General features: G+C 32.3%; 1 protein-coding gene across 1 annotated transcript in view; it reads left to right on the top strand.

Annotated features, from left to right (window-relative positions):
- Positions 1-19,336, top strand: part of LOC308340233 (neurobeachin-like) — a gene marked incomplete at its 5' end in the record, with an annotated part of 71,738 nt that overhangs the window by 39,427 nt on the left and 12,975 nt on the right. The window contains one exon of the mRNA XM_080799393.1: positions 10,245-10,306. Coding sequence (XP_080655519.1) covers positions 10,245-10,306 — 62 coding nt within the window. The remainder of the gene's footprint in view (positions 1-10,244; positions 10,307-19,336) is intronic.

Raw genomic sequence — 19,336 nt, 5'->3', positions numbered from 1 at the left:
GGCTTCTCAAACAAATGGCTGTTTCATATTTGTGTTTGGCATATAGTAAGCATACAGTATGGAATCAATGAATGTCATTAATTCTTGGAAATTACTAGCTCTTCACTTTTTGCCAGAATTTTTTGTGGTTATTTATTTGATTCCATTTTGTTGATTTCCCCATCTGTACTGTTTCAAAAGATAATTGCTATTTATAATCTATTATTTCAGGAAGGCTTAGAGAAATAACAGCACCATTTACTTTTAGTTTATGAGTAGGTCTAATATTTTGTACTTCAAGTGTTATTTTTTAAGTACAAAGCAATGCCCATGCTGATTTCTTTACTGCCATCATTATTGGATTGTATTCTGTGATTATATAATTTGACTCCAAGATATCATTCTGAATTATGGATAGGTGTGAGTTTGATGTAGGATTTTTTGATATAGACAAAATAATCTTGTTAATTCAGTAATCTGTACTTCTTTGTATAACCAATGGCATATATTCCCAATAAATATTGCTTAAATGGGATCATATGTTTATGAATAATTTCTGTGACTTTTGAGAATAGCTTCAGTGTTGTAAAATTTAAGGAACTTCCAAGTTCCTCCAAGTTCCAAGAACTTCCTATTTTTTACTAAGAATGAACAAAACTGGACTGGTTACTCAGCTCCTCAATATTTTGTCCTAAATGCAGAATTTAGTAAAGAAAATCAGCTTTGGTCACATTGGAGAATTTATTGCTTTGGACACAGATAAGGAACTTTGTGAACTTTGTTATTCCAGAGTACTTCCACAGTTTAAGCCTATATTTATTGGATAAAGTTTATGCACTTTTGAGTATAAGTGAGGTTCATCTGACTGATCTCTCCTTGAGTCTATCTTAACTTTTTTTTCCCCGCTGTATGCCATAATCACAATAATTATTAAGTGATTTCCTTTTACAAATTACGTCTTAGTTTTTATTTTAAACTCATGAATGCATCATTAAAAGAAATGCATAGAATTTCCATTTTGCATCATATTTAAGTATTTGAAAGAAAAAGAGCCGGTGTTTATCTGAACCCCAAAATAAAGAATTTAAAGGTGTATGTTACCACAAAAACTACTTTAAATTTAAATTTGTGAACTTTTAAATTATTGAACATATTTACTTGAGAATGTAAATCAATGAAAGTCAAAATTTGGGTAGTTTGGAACTATAATGATCAGATTATACATTTATACACACTATGTTTAAAAGGAGAATCTCATAGTTTACAGAATATAAATTGCTTTATTTTTAATATGGAGGCATCAGTTTAGCCATTTTTTTTAACTATAATCATTCATGTGATTTAATTGTAACCATTTATGTGATTTAATTGTATGACTAACTTGAAATATTTTCTACTCTTTTGTGTATTAGTATTTTTTGAGATGAAATATGGGGTTAAAATATATGTATCATTCCTAATGATTATTTGGGACTAGAGTCTTTGGTGGGTAATGTCAAAATTTGGACAAGACATAGTTTAGTGGTTTTGGAATTTAATAGAATTTAATTGAGACTTTTTAGAATATGAAGATGTGCAGGGAAAGGAAAGAAAATTGGTGCAAAGAAGTGAGATAGGAATAACAATTGGTTCTATAATTAAATTTAACCCAAAGAGAATTGAGGGATCCAGATGATTTATGATAGTGAAAATGTCTCTTATTTCCCTTATTTCATCCTTTCTCATTGCTGTTGTGATTAAATCAGAAAGTCAAGAAAAGGGCAAGACACTCAGGTCAATCACTTCTGTAGTGGAAACTTGAATCTAATACTATGAATCAAAATGCTTAATGAAAACTTCACAAGTAATTATTTTAAGTTATTTTGAGGCATAGTGCTTTATTGTAATTTTTTTTTCAGTATAATACTCTCTAGAATCCTTCATAAATATATTATCTTTGTAACTGGGCTGTTAGCTCCTTGTGGTCAAAGACTGGGTCATCTCTATGCATACAGCAGTGGCTTACTTATAGTTCCATAAATAAATTATTTAAATGAAAATGTCTCAAGAGATAGCCAACTCAAAACTTAATTAATCCCAAATGATTTGGAAATTGTAATTTGTTTTTTAGTAGGTGTAAATGAAAAATGATACTTAAGTGGAGCGTGCAAACAGAAGTTTAAAGTCATATGGAAACGAAAAAAGGATGACATTGGACATTAGGAATTTTCCAGAATATTTCCCCTGATACGACATTTTGATGGTCTAGCACATACTTTCTAAAGCATAAGTAACAAAAGAGTAAATTTGTGGCAGTGTTTTATATTTAATAGGTGTTAACAGTGCCATTAGAATATTCTCTTCATCTCAGCTCATGTTATAATCACTAATAAATACCCATGTATTAACCATCACTGTATCTTCACTTTTTTATTATAATCTATCATTGTGTAGAAGAATTATCTATGAGTTTTACGAACTTCAGCCCTATCATTATGCAAACATTCTTAGCAGAAGCAAAACTGTAAAAAAAGGAAAAAAAAATCCACAGTCTGTTAAATTACTAGGGTGTATCAACACAATAACAACAACAAAAATTAGAATATATTTAAATAAATCTGTCAAAATGATTATTTGGATATTGTGTAACTCAGTTACAATTAATTTTATATCTGATCAATCTACACACTCTAAATTTACAGCTTAAAAGCACTTAGACAACCATTCCCTTGTGGAAATAGATTTTAGTTCTGGATATATGGAATTTCCTTGGGGAAAGGTACAATATCAAATTGCTTTGAAATTATAATTAATATTAATATTAATTTGTGAATCTTTCAAAATATTTCATGTGAGAGTACTACTGATTTCTCACTTTTAAAAAGCTGTCACAGTTTTAAAATTTTAATAAATGCCTATGATGCCTTATTCAAAAGTTACAGCCATATGTGTCTTGTAATATAGAGATGTTGGGACTCAAGAAAGGTAATAGGTACCTATATGTGTTATTTCATAGCATCTTCAGAGGATTATGTAGTAGTTTGTTAATCAAACACATTAATATGTCTTCAGTAATACATATAGACATTCACACTAAGTGGAATAAAGATTATAAAGAGCTTCATATTAGGTGAAATGTTGCTTGATAATTGAGTTTGTGACAGTCTTTTGAGAAAGCTTTTTTTTTTCCAGAGCTTTTTGGATTTGAAATTATAAAGCATCATAGATATATATTTAAAATAATTTCCACTGCAGTTTTAAAACTCTGTAGGTGCATATGTGAGTATGTGTACATATGTATATGTTCTCTCTCTTCTCACACAGAGATGTACACACATGCACATGTACCCACACACCTTGCAATAAGTAAATAGTTTTTGTGAAAGACAGTCAAGTTCATTGGTTTTATGTGTTGTGTGGCTGCTTTTGCACCTACAATGGCAGAGTTGAGTAGTTGTGACAGAAACTTACTGGCTACCAAAGCCAAAATATTTTATCTGTGCCTTTACAGAAAAAGTTTGCTGACCCTTGATATGTGTGGTATGTCCAGGGACTTCAGTTTTGTTCCTATTCCAAAGACATTAAGACTGCCATAAGTTGGTGATAACTGAGTTCTTAACAAACGAGTAAATCAGTGAATGAATGAACTGTCACTGACTTTACAGTATTTTGAGGGTTTTTTTCCACTTAAACTTTATAATCTAAATATAAAAACAAGCTGTAATGATTTAATTACACTTAAGCTTTTTCTTAGAAAATGAACTTAATGGGGGGCGCCTGGGTGGCTCAGTGGGTTAAAGCCTCTGCCTTCGGCTCAGGTCATGATCTCAGAGTCCTGGGATCAAGCCCCACATCAGGCTCTCTGCTCGGCGGGGAGCCTGCTTCCGCTCTGTCTCTGCCTGCTACTCTACCTACTTGTGATTTCTCTCTCTGTGTCAAATAAATAAATAAAATCTTAAAAAAAAAAAAAGAACTTAATGTTATTTTAGTTTCTGTAAGATAATTGTTTCCATTTGTAATACAGTTTTAAATTAAAATCTCTGTAGGCAAATCTTGAAATATTAAATTACTAATACTACCATGCACATATTAATATTAGTTATAACAGTAGTAATTAATATTCAGGCCATTATTATTATTTCAAAGGATGCTTAATAGTGATTTTGTTGTTGTTGTTGTTTTAAATGAGAAAGCCACACAAAATACTTGGTTTGGTAATTCTTAACATTTTGACCTTAATAAGTTCAGATGACTTAAACAATAAAACCAAAAGTACTCTTTTACATACAGGAACATACAGAGTGATGACATAAGGAAACGAATTGCATATTGCAGATAAAAAAGTAAAATGTTGGTAAAAAACAAAGGAAATTGTTATTATACTGATAGAGATGTATAAGTATTGCAGAAATCATAAAAGATAGGCTATTTTATGGTTATGCACTGTATTTTAGAATGCTTTGTAACACAATGCAAAAACTACATAGAACAGAGAATTTCAAAGAAATTACCAGCTAGCCATACACCACTGATACTAAAGCAATGAAACCTAGTGAGCTTGTACAGTTCCTTTCAAGGTCAATGGTTCTAATTCAACATTTATTACTAAGATGAAACTACTTCAGTGCCACTTAATCTCTACTAATTTTGGAATTTAAGTAAGTTAAAATCATTAGAAAGTTATTTAAAAAGTAAGTAGTCCTGGGAAGACTTTGTTTTTTAAATTCAAATTACCGGAACAGTCATGTCTATTTAACGGAAAACTAATTTGTATACTTTTTTCTGAGGAAAAATGGAAAATCTAGATCTTAAAACTACTTGTAGGATTATTACTGGTAGTCTACTAATGGGACTCTTATAAAAACTACACAATTGTATTTTCTTCGACAGCATGCTATCTGTCTGATAGCATGGTTTATATTTATATGTGGTTTGTCAGAGTTATAGCATCTAAAAAACAGCACTTCTAAAGCTCAACATTAATTTTTGTGCCTGTATTCCTAATTTCATCCGGAATGAAAGTCAGCACTCTCTTTCCACATACCTTCTTCTTCATTTGTTTTATCTAGCTCAGGTAAAGATGTCATCATTCACACTTGCATTGCTCCTTTACCCTAGAATTTAACCTCATATTCCATTGTCTGAAATACTGTATTGTCTCATTCCAAAATGGCTTTCAAATCTTCCTCTGTTTGCATTGCCACTGCCTTCAGCTCTGGCTTTCATTATCTTGACTAGACTTTACAGTTATGGATTTCATCCTATATACTGACAGAAAGGGATCTTTCCAAATAGATGGGATTATGTCTGTCACTTGTTTAGAGTCCTTCATTGGCTCCCTGTTGCCAATAGGAAGCCACACCATATATGGCCCTGCCTCTTGTCTCCCTCTCTGTCTTCATTTCCACTCCTTGCCTTTTGCCCTCTCAACATCCCAACATAACATTCCAACCCCGTTTTACTAGCTATTTCATGTTTCTTTATTCCTCTCATGTTTCTCTCGCCTTGGATGACTTTCCATTCTATCTTTTTTTGCCCAGATATCCAACTGATGTATCACATACCCTATAAATTCTCCTCAGCAGAGTTGCTCACTACCTTTCTGTGCTTCTAACACTTTATGATCTCTGTGTATCTCCTAGGATTCTATGTCATGACTATTTGTTTACAAAATCTGTGCCACTTTCCTCACTTCTTTTTATACTTAGTACCTGACACGGTATTTAGCACATTAGACATTATACTCAACAAATGCCTTTTGAAGGAATTGGGGTCTTATTCCCCCTGAAAATATGTTTGTTTTTTTTTTCCTCAAAATCCCATTTTTTTCCCTCTATCATCAACTACACAGTTACTCAGTGAATGATGGTCTCTAGATTTATTCATTTAATTGACATTTATTGAGAGTGTACTCAGAGCCCTGCCCTAGTCATAGATGTCTGGGGGTCTCCTCTTTTGAAAGAGGGCCTTTGCTGAAAGAAAATTCTGACACTGCTTAAAAGATGAGTCCCACCTATGGGTGTGATTATTGTTCTTCTTAAATATTATTTATTTATTTATATATGTATTTATTTATCGGGGAGGGGGGGAGGGGCGGAGGGGCAGAAGGAGAGAAAAAAAATCCTCAAGCAGACTCCCTGCTGAGGGTGGAGTTGGAAGCTGTGCTAGATCCAAGGGCGCTGGGATCATGATCTGACCAAAACCAAGAGGTTTTCCCTTAACCAACTGAGCCACTCAGGCACCCTTATGCATGTGATTTCTTGCTTGGAGTGTGATTTCTTGCTTATCACTGTAAGGCTTCATACCCTTTATTTCCCACTGTGAGGAACATCCTGCTAGAGATGCAATTTCCCTATACTATTTTAAAGCTGAAGGGCTCTTTTAACTTGATCTAATTCTATAGACACACGAAGTCAGATTCACAGATGGACTCAGAAGAATCTGAAAGTTTTGTAGTAAAACAGCATCACTGTACCTTGCAGTCTTCCTTGTATTAAGAAAGATAGCTTTGTCCCAAAGTCGAACTTAAAACTTCATACTCATCCTACATTTTAGTGGGGCTTGGTGGGGTTTTGTTTATTTTGTTGTTTATGGTGAAGACACATAGTTCTGAAAATAAAGGTGACTTCTTACCCCTAGTAGGGGGGATCCCAAAAGAACTGCCAGTGTTTTGGATGATGGTTTAGTTTATTCAGTTCTATTCATTCTTTGCTTCTTGCATCTGAACCACCTCAAATTTGTCCATCTAATTAATCTTATCACGTGCTTATATGTTAACCACTCAGTTAGCTGACCTTATCTTTCAACAGTGTGGTTCATAATTTATTCAAAAACTCTTACTAGATAATTTCTTCACTACCTCCATTACATACAAGCCTCCTTTGCTCACATATGTATTGTCTTTGCTCCAGGTCTTAATTTTATACTGGTAACTTGTGTGGTATAAAGTGTTGGATTAGTATTCCTAGTCAGAATATTTATTCTGGTGAATGTATATTTGCTGGTAAAAATACTCTATTAACTGGCCGATACAACTAAGTAGATTTTTGATGATGGGGCAAACGTATACAGCTCCTTTGGGGACTTCTTCTCAGTTGACAGGGTTGGATAAGGGATCGTGAAATAGGAATACTTAACCTTAGTATCATTTCCTCCATTATATAACTTGCACTAAATTCTTCCTTTTTCAAAAACATAATTTTACTGCTTTTGATCTTTATTTATCTTTGAATTTTATGATAGCCCTCAGTCCTACTTTTATACACTGCCTATATTCTACTCATCCACCCCCCAAACAATAAAGGTCTTTCACATTTTTTTTTCCCTTCTCCCTCTTTGCTTTTGCTAAAGATAGTGCTTTTTGTCCTCATGTCTGACCAACATATGTTACCTTCTCCAAGAAAACTGTCAAAATCATCCCAGTTGGAATGAACCATTATGATCTTTCTCATAGAGACATATTGCTATCCTATTCATGTTTAATTATTTATATAGCTCTGCAGCAAACATCAAATGGACATTCAAGTTAGGTTCCTTGAATTTGGGTTCCAGTTCTACTACTTAACTGAATGACACCTCTTGGGCTAGTCACTGACTCTTCATTTTTTATCTATCATATAAATCAAAGAGTTATTAAGAGAATGAAATGAGATATCATATGTAAAAATGCTTTGTAAATGATAAAGCTCCGGGTAAATGTTAAATAATCTTAGATTTGATTTAAAACATGGAACACAGGGCGCCTGGGTGGCTCAGTGGGTTAAAGCCTCTGCCTTCAGCTCGGGTTATGATCCTGGGGTCCTGGGATCGAGCCCCACATCGGGCTCTCTGATGGGGAGCCTGCTTCCTCCTCTCTCTCTGCCTGCCTGTGATCTCTGTCAAATAAATAAAAATAAAATCTTAAAAAATATAAAATAAAATAAAACATGGAACACATGGGAAGGAGTAGATAATGTCTTATCCATTACTGTAAACTCCTTAGTGCTAACACTATACTTTGCTCATGTGAGTAGCTGCCAAATGAGTTGATTTGATTTTGAAATTCTTGCCAGATACAAGAAGGATAAAATCAACGTGTTTGAAATATACACTTATAAAATTAATCACCTTATGCTTATATAGCTTAGGTATTTATAGCATCACTAGATAAATGTGGCTTTCTTGAGCTTATGATTTAAGTTAATACAATACCATGTTTATTCCTACATTTTAAACTTTAAAATGTGGATACTTCTTTATTTAGAAAGTGTGAAAGGTTAGAATATCACCAGACATTGCTTGTATTTTTAGTATCGCTAATAAAAAATATTGGAGTTTGGGTATTTGTTTTAGTAATACTTTTGTTAACACCTAGAAATACTTCCAACCAAAGTGGAATTGCCTCTTATGTTCGCATTGTCAATGGTAGATTATTTTTTTCCTTTTAAGGAGAATCCATTAGTTCATTGTGTTCAAAAGTAATTAGACAAAACACGCCAGTAAAGGTGCGTGGATCTATGGGGTTGAAATCACAAAGACCATACTGTTTGCACATTGCGGTTTTGCGATCCTATCAATTTGTTGTCATGTCCTTTGAACGAAGCATTGATAGAACATTTGTTTATATTTTCTGTATGATAGAATTTGTAAAGATTATGAACATTCCTGTTACATAGGAGTTTTTTAGAAGTTCATTTTAAAAATCAGGCTGTGAGAAATTAACACAATTGCATGTTTTTCCTAATTATTACTTTTAAGTTGTTATGTATTAAAAAAATTCTAATACACAGATTAAATATACGGTGAATAATTCTTTATATAGTCATCCCTTATATAACCTGTAGTCTAAAATCTAAATTTATATGGAGTACATATCAGAATTATGATTCTTTTGCTATGCATAGTCCTTTGGCCTTTTCCTTAGTTTTTCTTTGTCAGAATTTCAAATAGTTGAATAGCCAACAGGTGATAAATGTCCCATTAATCTTTTTGACTCTCTAGCTCCTGAGCATGAGAATTGCTGAACAATTACAGCAATTGTCTCTTAAATGAGCTTTTCACATCTGCCTCTTATTTCATTAGTTAACTGTCTGCCCAAAGATCTGATAAGATGGAATACTAGTGCCTTTTACAGCTTTTTCTGTCATGTGTACAATAAGGATAGGGTTGTTAGCAGAGTGGGCACAAAAGGGTATTTATCCACAACCTACAGTAAATATACATGCTAGAGCCTAGAAGGCATTTGAGACTATTAACTGAAATCACCTTAAGAAGAAAAGAAGAGAAAAACTGGTTTCACTTGAGCTTTCCATTTAGCAACAACTAATGTAAGACCATGGCATTTCCTGCTATCCCATGCTTTTACTGATCACTTCTGTCCTCCTTAAAAAGAAAAAACATTATTTTTTTTAAATGAAAAATTTTAAAATCTTTTTTATGTTAGTAAGTGTCATGATTATATACTCTCAACCTGGAATTGTTCTTAATCCTTAGTTACACCTTCCTCCATTGTTGGCACTTTAAAAAAAAACTACCAGTCATGATTGGCTTTCTTATTACATGTTATTCAGCAGTCATCCTTTCAATTGGGAAACGTCCCGATGGATAATTAATGTTTAAACTGTTTATAGGAAGAATATTTTCTTATCTGTAGTATGGGTATAATAATAGTATGTAATAGAATAGAAATAAGATTTAAATGACCTTGTGAATATAAGGCACTTAACACAGTGCCTCACACACAGTAAGTGATCAATGAGTAGTAGCCATTATTTGTACAAATTACAACATTTCAAGATTCTATGAACATTGCTTAACATATTAATTGTGTGTGAAATTCATTTTTTAATATTTTAAAAACATTTAACAACTGATAACTTACGGGCAGTTACTTATTTGTAAATTATATTAATTTTGTCCTTTAAAAGAAAATTTTGATAGTTCTTAACTGATTATTGCTTCTTATTCCAGGAGACAGTCACATAGCAAATGTCATTGGATTCAAAGTAGCTCTAACAAGCGCACCAATTCCGATAACTACCCTCCATCTTGTTTAAATATTAAAAAATGCCTTGACCAATAAATAACCCAAGCATGAAGTCAGTTTTTAATATTTTTTCTACGTCTTCTTGAATATCTGAATGTTTTGAAATTAATGCTATAAAAATATGTGTTAGTGAATCTTTCCATTTGTTTTAAGAGTTCTAGTCTGTAGGACGTTTTGTAAATTAAAATTACATAGTGAAGCAACTTGGCGTGATGATTTCTACCACTGTAATTTCATTTTGTTCAACCTTTCTTTGTTGCAGGCCTCGTTTGTATGAAGTCCAGCACATCTGTGGTTGAGCTAGTCATGCTGCTGTGTTCTCAGGTAGGACATCTCTTCCACTGGATTACATTAAACTATGGGAGGTGGTTTTCTTTTAATGTCATTTAGTTAGTAGAATGTGTGTGCCTATATATGTGTGTGTTTACATATTTTTAAAACTTACATTTCTTATCCTGCAGATGAACAAAATAATTTAAGATATATTTTTAGATGATAGTACCTTGTAAATATTGATTCAGTTTCCCTCTCCGTTCTTCCACTCTCTTTAGCTATCTTATTCTTTCCCACCTTCCTATCCTTCTATTGTCCTCTATCTGCAAATATATATATTTATATATACATATATATATAAAATCTGTTACAGATCTTTTGATACCCTTCTTTACATTCCACCGTTTAAAAATGGTACCATAGAATTTATAATTCTGACATTTATTATTAAGTGTTTTCTTCTATTTGATTACAGATAATGAAAACAAAGTCTTTTTCATGCAATAGCCCTAGTATAAAATACAGCTCATTAGTGAGTGGTCTTTTATACAATACCTTGTTGCTTTCTTTTTTTGATGTAATGTGTATATTTCAGTGTACATTCTAAAAATATGCTTATGCTACTTATCTTTAATAATCAGATTTAAAAATAGAATTTGTAGTTGGGTTTTTTTTTTCTTAGCAGTTATAAGAAACTAAATTATATATATATATATATATATACACACACACACACAATAAGTAGTTATTATATTTATTCCTAGCTTCCTCAGTAGCAAAATACATCTAAACTCTCTCTAGTTACTGACCTTGAGGTCTGCCCAAAGCCACAGCTAACTCCCAAATAAACAATATGGCTTTAACTGATCCTTTAAAATATTAGCAAACACAAAGCAACCAAAACTTACCTATTGATTTCCAGTCTTCAGGTTTACTTTCTTCAAGAATATATTCATAGGGAAACCATTAGATCCATTCCCTCCTTTTCAGCCAGGAAAAATATGAAGAATATTAATAAGGAAGAAGTTAAAGAAAACTGCATTCCTGGCAGGAGTTCATCTGCAGGGCATTTGAAAATTGTTTCCTAATGCCGGAGTCCTGAGTTCAAGAGACATTCTGAGAGATCTGTTCGGACCTTTTAAGTTCTTGATGATGCACATTTATTAAAAAAAAAAAAAAAAGCTTTTGTGGAAAAAAAAAAAGGTAGCTTAAAATTCCTTCTTCTTTAGCTCAGGGTTTTACTGCAGTTCAGAGAAATAAAGAAGAATGTAGCATTAGGGTCTAGTGTCTTTGATGGCCTCATCATCTAATCATAGGTTTAACATTACTCATTTGCTGGCTCCAGGAATTCCTGCCATTAAGGGCCCTAGAGATGAAACTTTGCCTCAGATATTGATTGAAAGGAAGAGTGAGAAATTTAAGCACTCTATGCAGTGCACTTTCTTTCAGTGTTTCAGCAAAGCAATATTATAAACATGTCTCTTGGTTTGATTTTTAAGTTGAATTTTTTAAATAATTCAGAGTGTATTTAAATATTTCAGGTGGTTAATGGATTAAATATACCTCATTTAAGTGACTACAAAATATATGTTTGTAAAGGTTTCTAATTGTTTTGCTATTTTGTTAAACTGAAGTGTTGCTTTCCACAAAATATTTTTAAAGAAACAAATGAGTTGTAATTTCCTTTAATATAGTTCAAGTGGGAGGACTTTATTGTTCTGCTATGAAATTAGCTTTTAACATAATCTTTGACAATTGTTAATTATTCCACGGATGTATAAAATCTTGGTTTTAAGGACCCACAAAAAAATATACATGCCTTTAAAATTTCTTAACATAATCTGTCATTTTTCTCTACTATTCAAATTCAAAATGATATATATTCTGTTTTCATCCCTTAGCAGGACAGCCATAGCAGTAGCAGACTTCTGATAAAGAAAACTAAATACAGTTAATGATGCTAAGGCGCTTGCCTGGCATGGCCCTCTCCAAAGCCTGGTTCTCTTCTACAGGCCTTAATGTGTCTCTTGGACGATGGAGCCGATCCCTGGAGAGTTAGCAAAGTTTGTAGGGCTGTCTGTGCCAAGGCAGAAGGCAATCCTGAGCAATCTTTAAAGCTACAGAGTTCTGAGTTGTCCCTTTGTTTTGCCTTACAGTCAGCTTTTTGTAAACATTTACAGCTCTGTGTTATGATTTATTGTAATATTTTGATTATATTGTTAGTACAATTCCAATGCAAATGGAATTTTCCAGTTTATTTATTTGCTTAAAATGTGCTTTTTTTTTTTCCAAATTTAAATAAACTATTGAAGGATAGAATTTTGCATGGAAACACTAGGTAGCTAAGGGTTGAAAAGAAAAAAAATGCAACATTTTTCTTAATATTTGTTTTTCTTTCATTTGCTGCAACACATTAGATGCTTTTATTTTTATGCTTTTCATTTCGGAAATTTCATGTTGAACAACTTATTAAGGATATCAGTTTTTCTTTCCTTCTTATCTGAGCTCCTGAATAAACTTACTATTGCCACTGGTTTGTGTGCAAAATATGGTCTAAATTTACATGAGATCATATTACAAGTGTCTGAAGGTACTTGTCAAGGATAATTCCGTTCATATGGACAGCCTTTTAAACTCCAAGGGACATGCCATACAGTCTACCCCCCAGTGGAATTTTAGGTCTCTGTGGAGAACATATTTTAAGTTTAAGAAGCTATTAGCATTATCATTATATCACATTTATTGCTCCAGAAATACCCAAAATACTTTTTACTGTATTTTGGATACTTTTCCATGCAGATCTTATGACAGAAAAGTAAATTTTAAGAATTAACTATTAATTCTTCTTCCCCTTCAATTTGTATTGAAGTTGTGCTTAGTATCTTTTTTTAAAAAAATGGTTTCTTGTCATTTGGAAGTAAAATGAACAGAAGTAAATTAAAATAAGTAAAATAAACAATTATACTGTATTAACAAAATCAATTGCTTAATCAGTTAAGTGCAATTTTTCCTACATAGTTCTTCAGTGTATCACGGGTCTGATACTGTGTTCTGTCAACCTTCTTTTTTTCTTTTTTTATGTTTTGCAATCAGATTTGGTTGAGGTGCTTTATGTTATTCTATATGTGTACCTTATTTTTCCATTACATTATTCTGAGTGTATTATGGTCTTTGATGAATAGCAGATTTAGTTTTCAAGTAAACTTTTTTAGGTACTATAATAGTTTCTAATTATTTCCAGATTTTTTTTTTTTTTAGGAAGTCTCCATCAGAGGTACTCCAGGAAAAATTGAGTGATGTTATCCCATAGGATTTCTTTAAGTTTTCCTAAGTAAAGCTTAGCAGATGTCACTTGGATTTTTCTGGGCCTTATCTGTCAATAGAAAATGTTTTATAAATTGAGAAACTTTTATGTAAAAATAATGTCTCCCAGTATTCAGACTTTCTGACTTGAAGTACTGATTAAGCAAAATGTGTGCTTAATAAATCATTTTTATTCTCATTAGAAACCCCAAAATGTATAAGTAACATAAAATAGAAGTCAGCCTTGCAAGTGTCTTCAGGATTTGTGTATGAAGTTACTAACATGAATTATTTTGTGGTTTTATTTGCCTTTATTTTTTTCTAACTATTTCGTATACTTAAGTAAAAAGGACTTTAGTGACTGCACTGATGTAATCAAGGCTCTGACCCAGGGCTTCTAAACACAGCACTTACAAAAGAACCACAACTGAAGAATAGTCTTCCTTTTCCAAATGATTTGTCCTTTGAACTTTGAAATTTTTCATGTTTTCTCCAAATTGATACAGTTTATTCAGATGGTACAAAGCAAAAAGACATACTTTCCTTCTAACTATAATAAACCGGAGAGGGTGGTTAAAAAAATATATAGATGAGATGAATATGGAGACCTAGTAAAGCATATTTGTCCATGAGTATTGAAAAAATTTGGGTGTATATAATAAGATTATAAGTATAAGAAAACTAAAGGTAGACTAGATTTTTTTAAAAGCATCTTTGGAAATATGAAATCCTAGTTGATGAAATTATGTCACAATTATTTAGTTAGTGACTGCCTTTAGTATTAGCATTGTGATGGTTACTGAAGATTTATTGGTAATGGTCTTCCATTTCTAAAAGGAGTCTGGTGTTATCTGTGAAACTTCCCTGTTACGTAGCTGAATTTGAAATCAATGACAGTAAAATACTGTGACATGATATTTTGAGTTGAATATAATCAAATACTACATATGGTTCAGAAAATTGGTCCCATGAAGCAACAATAAGACTTGTGGGAAGCTTTATTGAGGTAGAATAAAGATGGACCCGTTGCAGCTAATGGACTTTCTACACAGCATAAGCAAGGAAGGAGATTCAGGCCAGGGAAACTGACAAAAGTCTGGTGAGAAACAGACTTATGACATGCTTAGAGTAGTGTCTAGACTCAAATAAAGCACATCATAAATTAAGTAACCATATAATATATCTATTGGGTTTAATTTGTGATGTAGGGAGTTAATTCATTTCCAGGCAGTATATGAAACAATGTTTCCTCAAGGGTACTTTTTTTTTTTTTTTTGCAATTTTATTTATTTGTTTGAGAGAGTGAGAGAGAGAGAGCACAAGCAGGAATGAGGGATAAAGGGAGAGAGAGAAGCAGGCTCCCAGCTGAGCAGGAAGTCCACATAGGGCTTGATCCCAGGACTTTGGGATCATGACCTGAGCTGAAGGCAGACACTTAACTGACTGAGCCACCCAGGTGTCCCATCCTCAAGGGTATTTTTTAATATAAAATATTGTAGTGTGTTAATAGCATAGAACTGAGGCTGAGTAATTGAGAAATTTCTTTGTGATTAGCATTGGGTAGTTCCTGGTTTGCTTTCACAAGTTCTGCCTCTCTTTTTAGAAGGGATAAAGCCATGGTTTCATTCCTGAATATCTAATAAATCCCTGCCTTTTTCTCTGGACAATGCCTGACCTGAACTTTTATCTCTGGTATAATGTCATCTCACATTAGGCACAAATGCCTCACATTAGGCATTTAAAGTTTTTGGAACTGTTATGAATATATCGGTTGTAATGTGTCTTAAATATAAACAGAAGTGTAACAGGAAATTGAAAATATAATGATGTATAAAGATTACTGTTGACTTGGGTTATAATAAAATTATTAGAACATTAACATTATTAGAAAATATATAGTAAGAACATAGACATTTTGAAGGAAAAAGAAAGACCATCTAAGTATGAAATAATCAGAAAATTTCCATGGTATATATCTTGGGGAGAATGCCTACTGCACAATTGCAACAGGAGGGCAGACTCAGCTACCTGTTATTTACCCAACGATTTATGGCATCCCTCAATGAAAATTTAATCAAAGATTTAAAGAACATACAAATCAAATTACTTTTGATTATTTTCAAGATTGATTTCTTTTATTTCAACTCCTAGAGAAGGTAGGAGGTATAATAAATTTTGAGTTAATCACTTTTATATGATAAAATATTTATTTTCTAAGCTACCTGTACTATATGTGATACTCAAACATGATATTTCATCCTTGTATATTAATTAATTCATATCCAACCCAAATTGTAAGTGGAAGAAAAATGATGATTGAACAGAAGTTCTGAGCTCATCTGTATGCATATAGTAAAATAAGAGAAATAATAGTCCTTTTCTCATATCTGAATTCTTACAATTTTACTAAAATCAAGACAAAAAGAAATCAGTAAGCCTTGGCCACCTGTAGAATAATCCTTAAGAGCTATAATTTCTGTAGGAAAGGAAGGAGAAGGTAGCATATTCTGAGGTAAACCCATTTCCTTGGGTCACTGATAGACCACCTCCCCGATCCAAAACCCCATTCCATACTTTGCCACAATATCCACCCCTTTGCTTTCTTTCTGGTTATTTTGGCATGTTTGTTTTTCCCCATGTCTATTTTTCTATGTTTACATTATATAAATTCTTCAGGCATATTAATATTACCACAACTTTGAAAAATAACAAAACAATGTGTGTGCATTTCACAGCCCTACCATTATTATACATTCTCTTGCTTTTTGGTGGTGTTTTTTGTTTTGTTTTGTTTTGTTCTGTTACTTTCATCCTGTGTATATTTCAACATACTTTATTTTTAAAGGCTATTATATGATAAGTAATTTTTGGTGTCCTCTTTTTCTTCCACTGTTTAAATAAGTATAGACTCACAGTAAGTTGCAAAAATAGTACGTAGAGGTTCATGTGCCCTTCCTACAGCATTATTTTACTATTTCACTATTACGTGCATTCATTTGTGTGTAAATAGATCAAAGCAAGTTCATTTCTTACATTGATGTAACTACTACCATAATCAAAATATAAAATTGCTATTATTACCTTGTATCTTCCATTTATTTCTAAACTCTTTTCTTTCATAAAGCTTTTCTCATTTGTGTTATGTGGTTCTAATCACTCCATCGTTCCCCTTAGCATTTGAAGTAAGTATATTTAGATAGTAAATATAGGTACCTGTTTACATGTTTTAACTGGATGCTTTACATGTGATACAGGCATGATTGTTTTTATCCATTTAATTGGAAATCCCTTTAGGAAAAACATTGTGTCCAGTATTTCTTCTCTTTTGAAAACATTCCATACAGCCAGTAGAGGAAATTAGTTACATATAGTGTCATCAGTATATTTAATATTTATGGAGAATATTTTAAATAACAGAATATCTGTTTCAAACTATGCAAAAAGAAAGATTTCCTAAGGTTGATACAGAGCTTTAAAGTCTTCCAAGGTTACTTTATGGATGTTATCCGTGTCAGTTACACTGAAAATTTATACCATAACAAAGTTCATTGTATTTTTCCATTCGCCATTATGTCACCCACACCTGGCAGATGGTCCAACACACAGTATATGTATTATTACTTATTAAGCTAATGCATGACTAAAGAGAAAACACAGTCCCCAGGATGATTTGATATACATACTTAAATTGTGCTAAAACATACATAACATAAAATGTGCTTTTTAACCATTTTTAAGCATGCAATTAAAGGGCATTAACTATATTAACTATAACTGTATAGCCATTACCATTATTTATGTCCAAGAATTTTCAACACCCCAAACAATAACTCTGTACCCACTATGCAGTAATTCCCCATATCTCATTCCCCCAGATTCTGGTACCTCTAATCTACTTTTTATCTCATTGATTTGCCTATTCTCGGTATTTTATATAAGGGGAATTATATTTGTCCTTTTGTGTCTAGTTTATTTCACTCAGTGTAATATTTTCAAGGTTCATCCATGTTGTAACATGCATCAGAACTTCATTTTTTGATGGTTGAATGATGTTCCATTCTATGTATAGTACCTACATTTTGATGGGTACATGGGTTGTTTACCCCTTCTTACTGTTGTGAATAATGCTGCTGTATTAGCATTGGTGTCCGAGTATCTCTTTGAGTTCCTATTTTCAGTTCTTTTAAACATATACCTAGGAGTAGAATTGCTGAGGTATGTGATAATTCTGTTTCGCTTTTTTGAGATACTCCCAGTTTTCCAAGATGGCTGCACATTTTATACTTCCATGAGAAATGAACAAGGATTCCAATATCTACATATACACTCCAGCTCTTATTTTTTTCTCTTTTTTGTTGTTGTTGTTTTAATATGTTGTTCTTGTTTAATTATCGTCATCCTGGTGAGTGGAAAGTGGTATTTCACGTGGTTTTGATTTTAATTTCCCTAATGACTAATGATGTTGAGCATCTTTGCATGCATCTATTGGCAAATTTTGTATCCTCTTTGGGGAAATGTCTACTCACATCCATTTCCATTTTCTAATTGAGTTTGTTTTTTTTTTTTTTTCATTGTTGTTTTTTATGTGTTTTTTATTCTGGATATAAAATCTTTATCAAGTCTATGATTTGCAAGTATTTTCTCCTCTAGGTTATTTTCATTCTCTTGATAGTGATTTTTGAAACACAATTTTTTTTTTTTTACTTCAGTGATGTCCAGTTTGTTTATTTTTGTTGTTATTGTTGCTTATACTTTTGGTATCATATTTTTGAACCCATGGCCAAATCTGAGTTCATGCAGACTTTCCACTATATTTTCTTCTAATAGTTTTATTTCCTCAATTTAGGTTTTTGATCCATTTTGAGTTGTTTCTTATATATGATCCAAGGAAGGATCTAAATTCATACTTTTGGATGTGGATATCCAATTTTCCCATCACCATTTGTTGAAGAGACCATTCTTTTCCATTGAATCATCTTGGTACCCTTGTTGAAAATCATTTAAGTGTATATGCCCAAGATGATATCTAATTCAAGAGTATTTCCTGTACATTAAAGGAAAAACAATTTTAGAATAGTAGAAGGTTAAATAAAATTTGCCCTTACCTCATATTTTCATTACTCAGGAGTAATAACAATTTGTCACTGAATAAATATTCTTTCAAACTACATTTCTACACATAAATTCAAAGTTATTTCTTTTGTTATTAGTATAAGTGGAAATTGTTCTTGTAACAGCAGTGGTTTACAAATTGCTTTCCAAAGTGGTACTCTACAGCAGTATCGTTTGAAAAAATGAAATGTGAGCCATGTACAATTTAGAATTTTCTAATCACCACATTTAGGAAGGTAAAAAAGACACAGATGAGATTAATCTTAATATATTTTATTTAACCTAAGTATCATTTCAACATGTGATTAATATAAAAATAGTTGAGATTTTATATCCCTGTTTTTTATAATAAGTCTTTCAAATCAGATAGATTTGTGTGTGTGAACACACACGCACGCACACTTGTGGACACTTTTTTATTGTTTTTATTTTTTATTTTATTTTTTTAAAGATTTTATTTATTTATTCATGAGAAATAGAGAGAGAGAGATATATATAGAGAGAGAGGTAGAGGGAGAAGTAGGATCCCCATTGAACAGGGAACCTGATGCAGGACTCGATCCCAGGACCCCAGGACCATGACCTGAGCAAAAGCAGACACTAACCATCTGAGCCACCCACATGCCCACATTTTTTATTGTTTTTAAATTGGTTTGATGACCTTGT

This window comes from Martes martes, assembly GCF_963455335.1.
Source record: "Martes martes genome assembly, chromosome: 3".
Taxonomy (NCBI): domain Eukaryota; kingdom Metazoa; phylum Chordata; class Mammalia; order Carnivora; family Mustelidae; genus Martes; species Martes martes.
Note: the sequence above shows the minus strand (reverse complement) of the source record. Positions and strands in the feature narration are given on the sequence as shown.